Source organism: Penicillium mononematosum, assembly GCF_028829835.1.
Source record: "Penicillium mononematosum strain IBT 11891 chromosome Unknown utg000005l:1.0-9366267.0:1.0-9372171.0, whole genome shotgun sequence".
Taxonomy (NCBI): Eukaryota; Fungi; Ascomycota; class Eurotiomycetes; order Eurotiales; family Aspergillaceae; genus Penicillium; species Penicillium mononematosum.
Genome location: NW_026643275.1, coordinates 4,974,750 through 4,992,009, shown reverse-complemented (window position 1 = coordinate 4,992,009; position 17,260 = coordinate 4,974,750). Strand labels below are relative to the sequence as shown.

General features: G+C 50.8%; 7 protein-coding genes across 7 annotated transcripts; 4 read left to right on the top strand and 3 right to left on the bottom strand.

The window, feature by feature from the left end:
• Positions 1–574: 574 nt before the first annotated feature.
• N7519_010055 (putative disulfide isomerase) lies at positions 575–2,899 on the bottom strand (the record flags this gene model as incomplete). The annotated part of the gene is made up of 4 exons (XM_057296828.1): positions 575–934; positions 985–2,478; positions 2,535–2,616; positions 2,679–2,899. The coding sequence occupies 4 exons, from the start codon at positions 2,897–2,899 to the stop codon at positions 575–577; spliced, it is 2,157 nt and encodes a 718-aa protein (XP_057144710.1).
• A 420-nt stretch (positions 2,900–3,319) lies between these two features.
• Positions 3,320–4,161, top strand: N7519_010054 (complex I NDUFA5 subunit family protein; the record flags this gene model as incomplete). Its single annotated transcript, XM_057296827.1, has 3 exons — positions 3,320–3,870; positions 3,940–4,044; positions 4,098–4,161. The coding sequence occupies 3 exons, from the start codon at positions 3,320–3,322 to the stop codon at positions 4,159–4,161; spliced, it is 720 nt and encodes a 239-aa protein (XP_057144709.1).
• A 691-nt stretch (positions 4,162–4,852) lies between these two features.
• Positions 4,853–7,822, top strand: N7519_010053 (coatomer subunit beta'; the record flags this gene model as incomplete). The annotated part of the gene is made up of 7 exons (XM_057296826.1): positions 4,853–4,870; positions 4,995–5,057; positions 5,111–5,132; positions 5,193–5,224; positions 5,283–6,551; positions 6,607–7,582; positions 7,650–7,822. The coding sequence occupies 7 exons, from the start codon at positions 4,853–4,855 to the stop codon at positions 7,820–7,822; spliced, it is 2,553 nt and encodes an 850-aa protein (XP_057144708.1).
• Positions 7,823–8,807: 985 nt separating this feature from the next.
• Positions 8,808–11,064, bottom strand: N7519_010052 (serine/threonine-protein kinase; the record flags this gene model as incomplete). Its single annotated transcript, XM_057296825.1, has 6 exons — positions 8,808–9,005; positions 9,064–9,428; positions 9,481–9,896; positions 9,958–10,720; positions 10,794–10,943; positions 11,043–11,064. The coding sequence occupies 6 exons, from the start codon at positions 11,062–11,064 to the stop codon at positions 8,808–8,810; spliced, it is 1,914 nt and encodes a 637-aa protein (XP_057144707.1).
• A 666-nt stretch (positions 11,065–11,730) lies between these two features.
• adaB (chromatin-binding transcription regulator ADA2) lies at positions 11,731–13,419 on the top strand (the record flags this gene model as incomplete). Its single annotated transcript, XM_057296824.1, has 3 exons — positions 11,731–11,823; positions 11,904–13,295; positions 13,351–13,419. The coding sequence occupies 3 exons, from the start codon at positions 11,731–11,733 to the stop codon at positions 13,417–13,419; spliced, it is 1,554 nt and encodes a 517-aa protein (XP_057144706.1).
• A 447-nt stretch (positions 13,420–13,866) lies between these two features.
• N7519_010050 (enoyl-CoA hydratase/isomerase family protein) lies at positions 13,867–14,827 on the top strand (the record flags this gene model as incomplete). Its single annotated transcript, XM_057296823.1, has 2 exons — positions 13,867–14,098; positions 14,208–14,827. The coding sequence occupies 2 exons, from the start codon at positions 13,867–13,869 to the stop codon at positions 14,825–14,827; spliced, it is 852 nt and encodes a 283-aa protein (XP_057144705.1).
• A 173-nt stretch (positions 14,828–15,000) lies between these two features.
• Positions 15,001–16,243, bottom strand: N7519_010049 (mannitol-1-phosphate 5-dehydrogenase; the record flags this gene model as incomplete). Its single annotated transcript, XM_057296822.1, has 2 exons — positions 15,001–15,025; positions 15,081–16,243. The coding sequence occupies 2 exons, from the start codon at positions 16,241–16,243 to the stop codon at positions 15,001–15,003; spliced, it is 1,188 nt and encodes a 395-aa protein (XP_057144704.1).
• Between the last annotated feature and the right edge of the window lie 1,017 nt (positions 16,244–17,260).

The following is a 17,260-nucleotide window of genomic DNA, read 5'->3' as shown; positions in this document are numbered from 1 at the left end:
ACAATTGCTAGGAGACAGGAGCTGGCACTCGGTGGTCGACAAAAACCGGGAGTGCCCGAGTTAGCACGTGACTTCAAAGCCAGTGGCCAATCAGAGGAGGTGTAATTGTTTTCGTTCAATCTTCGAAGTATGAGTTTCTATAGATCAAGTCAACGAATAGTTTTATTTGGGAGAGTAACCTGCTCACTTTTCGCTAAACTAAAACAACACAGCTGGAAAATCGCATCGAAGAAAAGCCTAAAATGGAAGAGGCAAATGAGGTAACTATAACTACTTGTCGACCAGAGAAACTAAGAGATATCAATACGTTTATTGACTTGAAAATAGGATGCTTTTTGCGGCTCCGGAGAAGCTGATACGCCTAGACTCCAAAAGTTCATGTGATGGCTGAAAAGAAATGGAATAAGAAGATATGTGCTTCAAAAAACCCCTTGGTCTGACATGCAAGAAATTCAACTGAGACAGAATTGATCGAAGAGACGCGCAAAAGGAAAGCAACATCAACCAGATACAGTGGAAACAAAGAGATTATAAGAACCACGTAGCCAAACACCCTAACTGTACATTTGTCTCATTAGTCGACTTTGTCGGTCGAGCCTCCATTGAGGAAACCCTCCTTGCCGTCCAGGTGGAAGAAGCCACCGTTGTTGTTGGTGTTGCCAATGATGCCGCCGCGCGCAGCACCACGTCTAAGGCGTCCACGCCCGAAAATGGTGGCCACAGCAACAACAGCACCCAAGATAATGAAGAAGAGAATAGGGTGACTGCCGAGGAGAGACCGAGTGAAGAATAAGATAGTCTCAAAGGTGCCGATGGTAGATTTGGGTGACAATTTCGAAGGGGAAGCGACGACGAGAGGAATGGTCTCGAGAATGGAGGTCCGCGAGGCCATAATAGGAGCTCCACTTGAAGCAGTATCCCAGTAGCGGCGGTTCTATAGGAGGTCAGTTATAGGGCTCCAGCAATCTCGTGGGGAAGACTTACATCTTGATCATTGATAATAACGCGGTCACTGTTTTCCACATCGATGCCGTAAGTTGTGCGCAGCCAGCGCTCCCAGAAGTCGCCATCGACCCAGGCGAATGCGACTTGCTTCTTGTCGTCCTCGCGGATCGTAATACGCATGTTCTTCGCAGCCCGCAGTGCACGCTGATCATTGCGGTCATCGGCTTCTTCGATACGTAGTTGCTTAGAATCACGAAGTTCAGCCCGCTCAAGACGGAACAATTGGACCTGCTTGTCCATCCATTCAAGGGCGGCTTCCTTCAGCTCGCGCTTAGATTGCTTGAAGTCATCGCTACGCCGGCGGCTGAGGAGTCCCAGAACGACGAACTTTCCATTCATGATTTCTTGCGCATTGGATGCGGTGAGCTCAGGTACGATGGGCAGCCACACAGTTTGCATCCACGAGAGAATCTGACGGAAATCTCTCATGTCCTTAGGAGCAAGGGCATTGTAATAGTTGGGACGTCCGTCACGGACGACCAGGAGACGCGGCCAGGTGGAGATCTTGAACCGCTCGGAAAGAGCAGCACTGTCGGACTTGACAATGCGAGCGTGTCCCACAAGACTGAGGGTGAGGCGGTTCATAGCCTCAAAATCTTCAGATGTAGTCGCGTGGTCGTAGAGATACAAGAACAAAACCTCTTCGGTTTCTTCCAACTGCTTAAAAGTAGTCGCGTCAACATCCTGAATGCTCGAGCCCACACCGACGGCTTTGTTGGTGTACGCGATCAGATCTCCCAAGCCACGAAGACCGGTATATTCAACTCTCTCGCCACCACGGAAGAAGTAGATCGTTGGGTAGGCATTCACGCGAGCATCTTCACACAGTCGCTTCTCAAGATCGCAGTTCACTTCGCCAACATTGAGAGTATCCTTCATTTCCTTGGCCATCGAGTTCCAGTTCGGGGCCAGAGCCTGGCAATGATGGCACCAAGGGACGTAAAACTTAATGATCCAGGGATCATGTGTAGTCGTTACGAGACTTTGGAAGCTTTCAGCAGTGAGTGGGATGGAAACACCCTGGGGATTAGCAGGCCGTCCTTGAAGCTTGGCCTTGACAGATTCAGGGCTAACGCCTTCCAATTCTGCGGTCTCGATGCTCTGCTTCTCGACAGCTGTTTTCGCGCCAGGCTTTACCACTTCAGGTTTGGCAGTCATTTCCATGCTCTTAGCGCCGGCCTTTGGGATTTGGACGCCTTGCGAAGGTCGGGACCCAGGCTTGATCGTCTCGAGCTTGGTTTCAATCATAGCGGCAATCTCTGACATCGTCTTGGCACCAACAGGGCGTCCGTTCTGAACGCCCATATCATAGAATGCCCACGCGGGGAAAAATTCGACGTTCAACTTCGTGCAGAAATCGCCGAAGGCCAGGCAGTTTATGGACCCGAAGTGGAGATTATAGTAGCCGGTAAACGAGTCCAGAGAGGCGAGCTCCCCGGGCTTCAGTCCGGAGAGGAATAATGGATTTGAGGTCTACCAATAATCAGATTCAAGCCTCAAAGGTTCAGAAGAATGGGATATATACTCACGTAGTAGTACTCATACAGGGTCTGGTACATCGGAGCGGCCGTGCGGCAATGCGGACAGGTGGGGGAATAATGTTTAATCATCCTAGAATAGTTAGAGCCTTGAGCGGTTTATTGATTGCTGCTGAAGGGGTTCTCACCAGTAACCATCTTTGGTCACTTCCTCGAAATTCTCGGGGGGTCAGCTGCGTCAACGGGGGCACTTTAATATCATTGAATGTTGTGGGGGTGTCGGGATCCACTCCACGACCTCCCCTCTTGACAAGCGCATCTCCAGATTCTTGGTCGGAGGAGGCATCCGAAGGCGTGCCCAAAGCAGGCGCTACCAACAGTGAGAGGAGGGACCACCCTAACCAAGACGGTTTCATTTTGGCGGGAGAAAAGGCGAATAACTGGGTAGCAGTTTAAAAGAGAGAATATGTAGTTTCAAGATGTCGCAGTTGAGCAAAACGAAGGACTCTGGTCGAAGCAGGGAGGATAATCGCGAAGTGTTACAGGTGGCACATTGGACGGGGGCGAAGACTGGCGACTCGGGTGGGCACTGCTCACGTTGCAGAAAGAAACAGCACTTAGCGACTATAGCGCCCCGTAGCTGAGAGCAAAGTAGAACTGCACACAGTCCAAACAAAGAACCAGATGCGAGGCTTTGATGGTATCGGAAAAGGTGAGTTGTTGCCTTTCCCCTTGCCGTTCGGGGGTGGAACATAAAGTTAATCCGCTCCGGGCCGACTTCCAACACTTCATCTCCCTGGAACAGACCGACCCCAATATCACTAAGTCCATTCACAATGCGCTCTACACTTCGGCTACTGGCCAATGTCAAGCCCCGGTATTTGGAGCCTTTCGCTCCTACCGGATTGACGGGCCTTTTCACCCACCCCAGCCCTCGCCCTACTCTAATCTACCTTTACTCGACTACTCTGCAGAAGTTGCAGGCGTTCCCCGAATCCTCCGCCTACCGCCAATCCGTTGAAGCTTTGACCCGCCACCGCCTCCAGGTTATTGAATCGCAAAAGCCTGCCGGATTCGATGCCTGGCTGGAGCGTGTGCGGAAGACCGTGGGAGCCGAACCTGAGCGATTCGCCAAGGTCCAGCGCACCGACGGCACCTACACCCATGCCGCTGCCCAACAGAAGGATGGATCCGACAATGCTCGCGGTGAAGAATGGGATGGCGAAGGCCTCTCAGCCACAACTGAGGGTCCTGCCCGTACCCCGCAACAAGAAGCGGAATGGGCTAAAATCATGAACGAGGCCAGCGAGACCACCAACAAGGCCCAGCATGACTTCTACCACGAAGATATGAAATGGGAGAGCGAGCCCGCCCTTGATGCCGACCAGTACGTGTACCTGCATAGCTGAATTGGCCATGAACAATTAGACAATAGAACGCTAACCTCTTTGCGCAGGATCTCTCACGTTGAACAGCAAATCGGCGCCGGACTTATCGAGGAGGTCATCCAGGTCGCAGAGGCAGAGCTCAAGCTTGTGGATGAGCTGGCCAAGGCTAAGGTGTAAGTGGAAATTCGAAGTTCGAGGTCTAGACTTACTGCTGACACTATTACAGGTGGGAGGAACTCGAGGAGAAGCCCCAACCCGGCCAGTGGACTTACTTCGAGCGTGGTAACTAGACAGCCCTTCTGGAATGGCTGTGAATTTTAATCTCTGTAACTACTACTAGAGGTCTTTTGTTTGAATACAGGTTTTGAGAGTTCAACCATCTGAAGTTTAAGGTAGTCGTGGAGCTCCTAGGCTACGATTCTTGTATTCGACAAGAAAACCAACGTCACTTATTTATTTCTCTTGAGAAATGCTCGGTGTAATCGAGACATGTCCCTAATAATATAGTATAGAGGTCATTGGTCTTCTAGTTCCAAGCTCATACACCGGGGCGATGCTTATGTACAGGGGAGCAGATCGGAGGTATTTGAGCTATTATTTGGGCTATTGCTCTTTTGTACAGATCCTTAATTTGACAAGGAGTACATTCCGCAAATCTCACATAGAAAATCAGTATAGCTTTCTTCAATACAAATGAATATGTACGCCGTATACTTCGTCGGATATTTGTATAGCGGATAGACTGGAAGGCGGTGAGCCAAGGCGGGAATCCCTTGTGGACACATACATTGCTGTCCCTGAATGAAGCGCTCTCCCTCTAGCTCTCCTTCCTCTCAATCCTTTCTTAATTCCTCCAATTAATAACTTGCTCCGAGGATCGCTCCTCCCTATCATCGGGCTGTCTGAGTGGCTCGCGAAATCCCCTATCGCTGTCACAGGACCAACACCGCATCACACAACTCGTCTCATCCCCCACACAACATGCGGCTCGACGTCAAGGTACGCAAATTCAGACGATGAAATGCTTCATATACTTGTGGATCTGTTCTCCAGCAGATACCAGAATATGGTTCCGCAGGTGGATGTCCACAATTGGAGGGATTGCTGACGATAGATGTTACAGAGACAGCTGTTTGCCCGCTCCGAGCGGGTAAAGGGGATTGATTTCCACCCTACAGAGCCCTGGGTAAGCTTTTACAATCCACTCGGTAACTTTGCTCAAACTAATTCCTTTCTTAGATCTTGACGACCTTGTATAGCGGTATGTTAAGAGAGGGGCAGTATGGGAGATGCCCAACGCGCTAATTACTTTCCTGTATAGGTCATGTCTACATCTGGTCTTACGAATCGCAGGTAAGAGTCGACGCAGATTCACACTCGCATACTTTTATCTAAATCTTCTGCCCTCTAGTCTATCATCAAAACCTTCGAACTCACCGATGTCCCCGTTCGTGCCGGTCGATTCATTGCGCGGAAGAACTGGATTGTCTGCGGTTCAGATGACTTCCAGCTCCGGGTCTACAACTACAATACATCCGAAAAAATCACATCCTTTGAAGCACACCCGGATTACATCCGTTCTATTGCCGTCCACCCCACCCAGCCGTTTGTGCTCACAGCCTCCGATGACATGACAATTAAACTTTGGGACTGGGAGAAGGGCTGGAAGTGCGTACAAGTGTTCGAGGGCCATAGCCACTATGTTATGGGCATGGCGATCAACCCCAAGGATACCAACACTTTCGCCTCCGCGTGTTTGGACCGGACCGTGAAGATCTGGAACCTCGGCTCTCCCCATGCCAACTTTACACTCGAAGCCCACGAGACGAAAGGTGTTAACCATGTCGACTACTACCCACAGGCGGATAAGCCATATATCCTCACCACCTCCGACGACAAGACCGTCAAGATTTGGGACTACACCACGAAAGCACTCATTGCAACCCTCGAGGGCCACACAAGCAATGTCTCATTCGCCTGCTATCACCCCGAACTCCCTGTGATCATCTCAGGTTCTGAAGATGGAACAATTAAGATTTGGCACGCAAACACGTACCGCCTGGAGCAGTCATTAAGCTATGGTCTAGAACGAGCATGGTGTGTCTCATACCAGCGGGGTAGACAGGGAATTGCGATGGGTTTCGACGATGGTGCTGTTGTGGTGAAGATGGGCCGGGAAGAGCCCGCCGTCTCAATGGATGGGTCTGGTAAGCTTATCTGGGCGAGACACAGTGAGGTCGTGTCGTCAGTGATCAAGGGCGGGGATGCTAGTGTCAAGGACGGCGAGCCTCTTTCTCTACCAACAAAGGATTTGGGACAGTGCGAGGTGTACCCGCAGACTCTGTCACACTCCCCCAATGGACGTTTTGTTTCCGTCTGTGGTGATGGAGAATACATCATCTACACCGCATTGGCGTGGAGAAACAAGGCCTTTGGACAGGCTCTCGATTTTGCCTGGGGTGCGAAAGACAACAGCAACGATTACGCTATTCGGGAGTCATCGACAAGTGTAAAGATTTTCAAGAACTTCAAGGAACAGAGCGCCGGTCTTGATGTTGGGTTCCAAGCCAAGGGCCTCTCTGATGGTGTTCTTCTGGGTGTCAAGGGTCAAGGTGGCATTGGATTCTTTGATTGGGAGACTGGCAGTCTGGTTCGGAGAATTGAAGCTGACCCGAAATCCGTAAGTTATTTGTTCTGCCGTGATCTTTGGAAATCATGCTAATTGACATGTACAGGTCTACTGGTCCGAATCTGGTGAGCTCGTTACCCTTGCCTGTGAAGAAGATTTCTATGTTCTTCGCTACTCTCGCGAGGAGTATATCAATGGCCTGAACGCCGGTGAAGCCGACGAAGATGGAGTTGAGGCGGCTGTTGAGTTGGTTGCTACAATTAACGAGACCGTCCGGACTGGACAGTGGGTTGGAGATTGCTTCATCTACACCAACTCTACGAACCGCCTGAATTACCTTGTTGGTGACCAGACCTACACAATCTCTCACTTCGACCAACCGATGTATGTTCTTGGCTACCTGCCCCGGGATGGCCGTATCTACCTTGCCGACAAGGACGTCAATGCCGTCTCCTTCGGCCTTTCTCTCAGCATGGTTGAATACCAAACAGTGGTGCTGCGCGGCGATATGGAAATGGCATCTGAGCTGCTCAAGGACGTGCCCCAAGACCAGATGAACAAGGTCGCCCGTTTCCTCGAAGGCCAAGGATATAAGGAAATGGCCCTGGAAGTGGCCACCGACCCCGAGCACCGTTTCGAGCTGGCCCTTGCGCTGAGCGATCTTGAGACCGCACTCACGATTGCCCGCGAGGCCAACGTCGAGCACAAGTGGAAGATCGTCGGTGATGCTGCCCTTGCCGGCTGGAATCTTGCTCTTGCCCAAGAGTGCTTCACCAACGCCAAGGATGTTGGTTCTTTGCTACTGTTGCACACCGCCAGCAACAACCGTGAAGGCCTCAAGGCCCTGGCCGGCCAGGCCTCAGAGTCAGGCCTCCACAATGTTGCCTTCTCCACTTTGTGGTCTCTGGGCGATATTGATGGCTGCATCGCCCTCCTCGTCCAGACCAACAGGATCGCCGAGGCCGTCCTTTTCGCCCAGACCTACAAGCCCTCGAGCGCCCCTAAACTCGTTGTCCAATGGAAGGAATCCCTAGAGCAATCTGGCAAGACCAAGGTTGCCCGCCTCATCGGTGTCCCGCCCGGTGCCCCCCGATGTCGCCTCTACCGATGACGACCTCTTCCCCGAGTGGGATGAGTACATTCGCCTAGAGAAGGAGGGTGTCGTCCCCGAGCCCCCTTCCTCTGCGTCCCTGATTGATGTCAATGGCGATGACGATGAAGAGCCCGCCAGTGCGCCCAACGGTACAGTCGAGGCGGCTGAGGAGGTAGAGAAAGCCGAGAAGGCTGCAGTGGACGAGGCCGATGCTGCTGAAGCCGAGTAGACGAACGAAAAGCACTGGGTTTCTGTTTGGTGACTTTCCAGGAGAGTTAGGTTGATCGTTTGTTTTCTGGCTGACCAGTCAGTTCATTCTTGATTGCGAGCGGCGTCTTAACGTGTGTCCGACTTTTTTTTTTCCTTTTTTTCTTATTTGTAATTGCGCTGTCATGTGTCTCTAGAGCAAATTACATGCCTAGATACAAGCAATATGTTTCCCTCTATTTCCAGTGGTTTCTTGGTTGATTTACTAGATTATTGTATATGTATACTATACCGGATTTTCCTGGTGCTTGCCTATGTATCTGGCTTCAATGTTGTATAGATGTTAGTAGAGGCTTCTGCAAACGTAGGTGTTAAGTAAGAAGAACAGGCATGTACTACATTTAAATAAGAACACAAAACAGTGCCCAGGTGGACCCGAAAGCTGGCAAGAATCAAGACTTCTACCTCAGTTAGCATATGAATCAAATTTACCATGCATCTAAAACCGCTCAGCCATCAGGGGCTGATCCATCTTACTCGGTGACGAACATACAATATAGTCGAAGCGTTTGGCATTGTCCATTGTAAAGTTTTATCGAGAATACAGAACAAGGGTACAGACGATGACCGCTTGAGAAGAGCAACGAAACCATGGGTAAGAAAGGAACCTGCCTGGAGAGAATGAACACTTGAGATGGAAGGGAGATGAGCGAACAAGACAAGAAAATCAAATCAAAGCGCTCAACGGTCGTATGAAACGAGAAGAAAAAAATGCCGTCTCGAAGATCAGGAGCGACTCCGATATCAAGATGCCACAGACTCCTTTGTGATGAGAAAACGAACAATATGACGAACAGAGCGAGAAAAGAAAAAGAGATCAAGATTGGTCGATATGTTAGTGAAAGAACATATACGCAGTTAAAAAGGGGAATGGTCTCTATGAACCTCCTATTCTCTCTTTCTTGCACCGGGAATACTCGATCTAATTTGACGCGGCGAGAGAGACTCTACTCCGGAATGCTACCGAAGGACGGGTCTTTAACACTGCCGCCTGCATCGCCGAGGCCAGCCACGGGTCGGTTGTACGACCATCCGGCGAACTGTTGCTGCATGGTCTGCGACAGGACGGGCCCATCGACATATGAGTCCTGGGGTGCTTCCCTAGTGAATTCAACATCGAAGTTTTCAGTATCACGGGCATCCACCTGCACCAAGTTAGTCATATGTTGATCAGATACATGGTCGGGAGCAAAGAATACATACCACGTTTGGTCGGAAACTGGGTTCGTACTTCCTCTGGAGAAGCTTGCGCCAGTCGATGTTGGCAAAGAAGTGGTGAGACTTGATCTCCGCAGCACCGTTGGCACCCAATCGGCGCACGGGGTCACGGTCCAACAACCGACTGAGAAGATCTCGCGCAGCAGGTGGGACGATGTCGCTGCTGGGGAAGGTCAGAGGCTCTTGCAGGATCTTGCGGTACATTTCGTTGGTGTTCTCATCGTAGAATGGAGGCAGGCCTGTCAACATCTCATAGAGCAAGACACCGAGAGTCCACCAATCCACAGTCTTGGTGTAGCCGTTGCCGAGGAGAAGTTCTGGGGCGAGATATTCGGGAGTTCCACAGAATGCTGGGTCCGGTTAGCTATATGGGGCTTATCATGAGTGATGAGGAGATCTTACTATTGGTTCGGTCTTCGTCTTTCATGTCCAGCTTGCAGAGACCGAAATCGCAAAGAGCGATATGCCCGGTGTAATCGAGAAGAATGTTCTCAGGCTTGAGATCACGATAGATGACCTTGAACCCATGCAGGCACTCGAGAGCGCACAGCAACTCTGCGGTGTAGAAACGGGCTCGGTTGATATCAAATCGTTGTTCCCTTTGCAAATGGTGGAACAACTCTCCACCGTTCACGAATGCCAACACGAAGTACAACTTCTCAGGCGACTGGAATGAGAACTTCAGTGGAACAATAAACGGGTTGTTGATTTGTGCAAGAACCGATCGCTCGGCAAGTGTGTGTGTGACTTCCGATCGCGAGATGATGTGAGCCTTGCGAATTGTCTTGAGGGCGTAGATCCGACCAGTATCCTTCTTCCTATAATTCCCCGACTGTTAGCATTTTTGAACCCAAACAAGTAGATCTTGAGACCACCTACATGACCTGCATGACCTTGCCGAAACTACCCTTGCCCACAACCTTGAGCAAATCAAAGTCTTCTAACTTAAGACTCCGCTGCTTGTTCTCCACAAAGGAAATACCAATCTTGACTGAGCCAACTCCAAATTGGAGATCCAGCCATTCAGCACCCTGCTGACCCAGTTGACGCCCTTGCTCATCATGAGCTGCGGCGGCCTTCTGGTTGTCTTTCTTGCTGAGTTTCGGATCCTCCACATACGGCTGGCTCTCTTCGAAGCGAGGGTTGACCTTGCATGCGCCCAAGAAGATATCCTCACTCCGTCCGGCGCCAGGCCGGGCTGCAGGGTTGCGCAGATACAACTGTACATTCAACTCGGTCTTTCGGGACACATCGAACTTGAAGGCTGTGTTGTCTCCAGCCCACAATGGGCACTCTGGAGTTCCCGATACGGCATCCACAAAAACCTGGTTCTTTTCAAAGTCAAGGAGGGCATACGGAAGGTATTTGGTGGAATAGCGACCGTGGATAGTGGGGGCGGCATTGATGCCCCCGCTTGTGGACTGCGGCCGGCCGGATGGCACAAAGGAACCCGCTTGGTTCTGAGTTGAATGTGACGAAGAGGAGGTGCTTGGGCGTAGAGAAGAGGGCGCATAAGAGTTATTTTGGAAATGCGAATTGAAGATCTGTTGGAAGTGAGGTGACAGCGAAAAATTGCGCCCTTCGTGGAGAGTGACAATGAGGATTCCTGGGTTCACAGGCGCCACAGGGGAGAGACAAGAGACTCGGAGGCCGCTATTCAAACGATGGAATTATTAGTTACCGAGGGGAATTCCAGTAGTATAAGAATAACATACCGATCCCGTTCACTGAGGGGGTGGCGGAGGGCGGGTTGGAGGACACAGGTGTCGGGGCCTCTTCACCATTTGAGTCACCCTTGATCGTCGAAGTAGACGACGACCGGCCAAATGATGAGGTCAAGGGTGCTAGATGCGTCTCCTTCAACTCTTGAGACAAGTATCATTAGCGACTGTGGGCATTCACTGCAGTGCAGAGAGGGGGTATTGAGGGGGAGAGAGAGGGAGACCAACTGCCAGTAAACATACTTTTAGTGAGCTTCCAGGACATAGTGGCGGTTGTAAAGATATCGAGAAGAAGAGATCAAAGTCCAAGGTACCGTAATGCGTGTGCAGGGTAAGAATCACACCCAATAATATGCGAATGGCCCCCAAAATAAAGGAGACACAAGAACACAGATAACACACGCAAAAGGAGAGAAGTCAAGACAAAGACCACCACTATAGCTTTTGAAAATCCGTATGGAAGCACAACTAAAGGATAAGAAAAGAGTCGAGATCGAAGATCAAATGAGAATGAGAGAGGGGAAGTTCCCCCTGTAATTATAATACATGGTCTTATTATAGATTACCTAAGGCTTGGTGTTTGATTGGTCAAGCTGGTAACATACAGGTCACATCTAGGTACAGTAATTAATCAGCTCAGCCACTGCTCCGCCACAAGGGTTAACGACGCATCAACTTCCCCCACGGCATTAACAATCCAAAGCAGCTCCACAAGACGAAGAGAGTTTGACATTCAGCTTGGCTTATAGCTGTATCATTTTATCTGTTCTTTCAAGTTTCGGAATATTCCCCGCTCCGAAGTGCGGAGACACCTACCCCGGAAGACCTCACCTCAACTTGTCACCTGCAACTCTAGTATTTTCAGACTTCTGAGTCTGTTGCTATCAATACAGTACCCGACAAACCAGAGGATGATAGGGGTGGAGGGCTAATGGGTGTGATACGCAAGAAGACCGCCTCGCGCGGCACCGAGGCCGGCACCAAGTTCCACTGCGATGTGTGCTCTATTGATGTTACGTCAACAGTAAGTCTCGGTGTGATTGTGCCATGACGACTTGAAGGTCTGTTATTTTACTCAGAGACTAACGCGACTCCATCGCATAGGTTCGCATCTCATGTTCGCATCCCGCCTGCCCCGAATATGACCTCTGTGTCCCCTGCTTCTCAGCCGGAAAGAACTCCAAAAACCACGAACCCGCCACACATCCATTCCAAGTGATCGAACAGAACTCAGTCCCCATATTCCAGGGGGATTGGGGTGCCGATGAAGAATTGCTATTGCTGGAAGGCGCCGAAATCTATGGGTTGGGTTCCTGGGCAGACATCGCAGACCACATTGGCGGCTACCGGAGCAAGGATGAAGTGCGAGACCACTATTACGACACCTATGTGAAGAGTGTGAACTTCCCGCTCGCAGCCCGCGCCGATCCAGACGATAGAGCCTTGCAGGATTCAATCTCCAAAGAGGAGTTCCAAACACGCAAGAAACGTCGCATCGAAGAGCGCAAAGATGCAGCCAAGGCAGCACCTCCAACCACACCAAAGCAGAAGCCGACTGCCAGTGTACCGGCATGTCACGAAGTGCAGGGCTACATGCCGGGACGATTAGAGTTTGAGACCGAGTTCTTGAACGATGCCGAAGAAGCGGTGCAGCACATGACTTTTGAGCCCGGGGCTGGACTCAATGAGAACGGCGAGCCAGATGCAGAGACTGAGCTCAAGATGACCGTGGTTGACATCTACAACTCCCGCTTGACGGCGCGTACAGAGCGCAAGAAGATCCTCTTCGAGCACAACCTCCTCGAATACCGAAAGAACACCGCCTTAGATAAGAAACGGTCGAAGGAAGAGCGAGATTTGTTGAACAAAGCAAAGCCACTAGCACGGATGATGAACTGCAAGGACTTTGAAGACCTCAACAAAGGCCTGGAATACGAGCACAACCTCCGCCTAGCCATCTCCCAGCTTCAAGAATGGCGGCAGATGGGCATCGGTGATCTGAAAGCAGGCGAGAAGTACGAGCAGGATAAGCAACAGCGCGTGCAACGACTGCTTCCTCAAGGATCATTTGACCGTTTCGCCAGTACCCGCCCCAAGCAGGGACAGCTGACAGAGACACCAGCGGCAGCAACACAGCTCACCACGCCTGAACTGCCGCTGCGACTGCAAAAAGCTGCCAACCCGCACGCACCGGCGGATCCTGCCGATGAGCCATTGAACGATTTCGATCGCGCCTTCGCTGTCGATGGGGATGCGCCTCCCCCGCAGCCGGCAAAGACGAAATATGTGGTGCCGCCACTCAGCGGGATGCCGTCGTGGAAGCTGGACAATGACACTGCTGCCGACTTACATCTCCTGACCAAGGAAGAGGCAGAGGTATGCAATGTTCTGCGTCTGATGCCGAAGCCGTATCTGGTCATCAAGGAGACACTGTTGAAGGAAGCAATGAAGCAGGGCGGCAACCTGAAGAAGAAAGATGCGCGGATAATTTGCAAGGTATGTTTCTACTCGACTCTTGATTGGGCCGCGAGTCCTTTACTAACTCCGTTAGATTGAGGGCACCAAAACCAGCCGCATTTATGATTTCATGGTACACAGCGGTTGGATCAACAAGGCGTAGGTGCGCCAGATCCATTGCACGCTGTAATCGCTTCTTAGCTTATTGATATCCAAATCTATTTGTGATTTTGTTCGGGAGCGTTTTTTTTTTGGCGTTCATAGGGAACTTGGGAGATGGGTGGATTTGTTCATCTCAGAACTTGTCAACATAAGTCACAGGTAGAATACCACCTGTAATTCGCACAATTGTACAATAAACAGTAACCTACGGATAATCTACAAGTCTAAAGAAAATAGTTCGACAAAAATAACTCCCAAAGCCATCCAAGAGTGCTGCAGTAATCACCCCCACACTCCTCGGTCCTCGGCATAGCTTCTCCGCATCTACAAATAACCCCAACTCCCCGTCCATCACTACGTCTCCATACCATTTCCTTCATTCTTTGTTCTTCTCTCCTCCCTCCTCCCTCAAAATCAATCTCCCAGCAGACCCCCAAGAAAAATCAAAATGCCACCCTTCACAATCCAACCCCCAACCCCAGCCCACGCGACCCTCACCTACCCAGCACCCCACATCCTCCTCGTCACGCTAAACCGACCCCGCGATCTGAACTGTATAAACTCCCAAGGCCACGCAGACCTCCACGCAGTATGGGAATGGCTCGACGAAGAGCCGAGCATGCGCGTGGGCATTCTAACCGGAAAGGGACGGGCGTTTTGCGCCGGCGCTGATCTAAAAGGTGAGCTAGCACGCAGACCCGACAGAGTGGCTCGTATACTTTGTGCAAAACACACACGTCCCAAGGTCCCAAAAGCCGATCCATCCGTTACACCCACTAACTCGACCAGAATGGAACAACCGCACCTCATCAACCTCAACCAAAACCACCATGCCAAATAGCGGATTCGGCGGACTAGCCCGACGAAAGGGCAAGAAGCCTGTGATTTGCGCGGTGAACGGACTCTGTCTTGGCGGTGGGACGGAGATGATCATCAACAGCGACATAGTGATTGCGTCATCGCGAGCGGTATTCGGGTTGCCGGAGGTGAAGCGCGGGGTTGTTGCTCTCGCTGGGGCGTTGCCGCGACTTGTGCGGACGGTGGGCAAGCAGCGGGCTATGGAGATGGTTCTTACGGGGCGGATGGTTGGGCCTGTGGAGGCGGAGAGATGGGGGCTTGTGAATTCTGTTGTTGTTGTTGGTGACGGGGTTGGGGAGGAGGAGGTTGGTCGGGCTGTTTTGGAGAAGGCTTTGAAGGTTGCTGGGGAGATTGCCGGGAATAGTCCTGATTCGGTGCTTGTTAGTCGTGAGGGTGTTAAGTTGGGGTGGGAGGGGATTGGGGCGGATGAGGCTACGGCGATGTTGAATGAGACGTGGGTTAAGAGGTTGAACGAGGGGGAGAATATTAAGGAGGGACTTCGGGCTTTTGTGGAGAAGAGGAAGCCTGTTTGGGTTGATAGTAAGCTGTGAGATCACTTTGTACATATTTAGATTGGGAGAAAGGATTAAAAAAAGATTCGATGCTCCATTCGCTAGTCATACTACAATTCATAAAGTCATATAAACACTGATCCCATTACTCCCGCGCCGTGTACCTGGTATTCGCGATATTCCATGCAAGTTGAATTTCAGTCAAAGCGAAATCAAATGCGCGGTTGCCCTGCCTCTCTGAAAAAAATGGTGTTAGGATGTTGTGAGGCTGGCGTGAGAAAGAGGTGCCTACTTTGCGTCAGATTGCACGCCGTCCACGACCTTGACCACATGGGGGAAGAGGGGGTGGTCTCGGTCCAAGCCGGTCAATCGGACAGCAGCATCGGCAGGCGCGTTCTCCTTGAGGATCTTGGCCAGCTCCACACTCTCCTCGTCACCTTCCACATTCTGGAACCGCAGAGCCATTTCCAAAGAGCCCAGCAGTGCTTCGAACTTTCCGCCACGCTCGGCCAGCTGCGCAGCCGGGCCGATGAAACGCTCCTTGCGGGACACTTTGCGCATTGGGGCGCGACCCACGCGCTCCACGGTGTCTTCGAGGTAGTGGTTAGAGATTCGGGTGATGATGGTCTCGACATACTCTTGCTGCTCAGCGGCGCTGATTTCATGTTTGTCGATGATGAGGGAGGCAGTCTCTTGAAGCACATCACGGACAATGCCGCGGATGCGAGAGTCGTGGAGAGCTTCGGCAATGGTCTTCTTGCCGGCATTGTAGCCATAGTAGGCTGCAGTGGCGTGACCGGTGTTGACGGTGAACAACTTGCGCTCAATGTAGGGCTCCAGGTGGCTAACCCAGTGGATAGCCGGGATATCTGGGTGACCAAATTCGCCGAAAGGCGTCGACTCCACAGCCCATTCATAGAACTTCTCGATACGGACGTTGAGACCGCTGTCGGCGGCCTGGCCAGGCACAATACGGTCGATGGCCGAGTTAGCAAAGCGGGCTCGGTCTGGCATAGAGCCGAGACGGTCTTGAGCGGTGTTGTCTTTGATGAACTGGTGTAGAGTGTCAGTGGCTCCGATGGCGTTCTCACAGGCAATGACGGCCAACGGTGTGGCGGCGGTGCGGGCATCGATGCCCTTGGCAATCACAGGGGCAATGAACTTGAGGATGTTCGGGCCCACGGCGCAGGTGACAACGGTAGCGGTTGAGATTTCGTTGATGACATCGCTCTCATGGGTCTTGGAGTTGATGGCACGGTAGTTGGTGATGGTCTTGGTAGCCTCGCCCTCGTCACTGACTTCAGTGACCTCGTAGGACTTGGTGTTTTGTAGGGCAGTGATGATACTGTCCATGACATCAACGAAGACGACCTCATAGCCAGCAGTGTGGAGGAACTCGGCCACGAAGCCACGGCCGATGTTTCCACCGCCGAAGTGAACAGCTTTCTTCTCCATGGTTGATATGAAAAGTGGAAGTAGAAGTACAGGTAAGTAGAAGTGGGTAGAGGTTGAGTAGAAGTAGAAGTAGAAGGAGAAAGAGAAGGAGAAGGAGAAAGAGAGTAGAAGTGAAAGTGAGAGTAGAAGTAGAGTAGTAGAGTAACTAAAGAGGAAGTGTCAGTTGCACTTTCCAGTTCAAGGGGGAAAGTGCAACTATTTAAGGAAAGAGGGGGAATATGGGAAAGAACGACCGTGGAAACTATACAAGGAATATGTTCCTGTCCCTGGAACTATGACGATGACTTCATATTTGGGCGGGACTAGCCTCCGCCTTGTTTTCAACCAGTCATAAGATGAGGACATTATGAATCGATTGTTATTATTTGTTATTTATTGTTATTATTCGAATATTATTCCGTTTTAATATTTCTATAATTCTCTTTAACATTCTAAACAAAGATTATTGAGATGTTACACTTCTCCTTCCCCCCCCTTTAATGTCCGTGCAACCCATACTCCCTTGGAATATACCGCGCAATAGAGGCATAACCCAATACACTATTCCTATCTGAGTAACTTATAGATTTCATTTCATGTGTATCACACGCCTGAAACCACTCACCGGCAAAACAAAAGAAAAGAACCGGGAAAACCCGCCCATAATCGTCAAATACTTCGCGCTTTGACAAGAACCTTGGCAAATGTAGACTTCGGAGAAAATCAGCCGACAAACCGGGAAGAGTTAACGGAGTACAGTGGTCCTCGGAGTCTGAGCCATTATACGGAATGTATTGAGAATGTCTTGAATAATTGGTTTTGCGGTATAATGAGTTATAACATGTGGTTATTTCAAGAATATTCGAGACTATTCACGATAGTCGATAGACCCTCTATAGACCCAACTGATACCCACTATGTGGTGACGTCGGATGAACGGTTGATAGCCTTGACCCATTTTTTTCCCACTTAGTCGCGGCCAAGTCTGATCCAGCCGAGGTGTTTATTTCGAAGTGTATCTATCGCCTTCTACGCTCT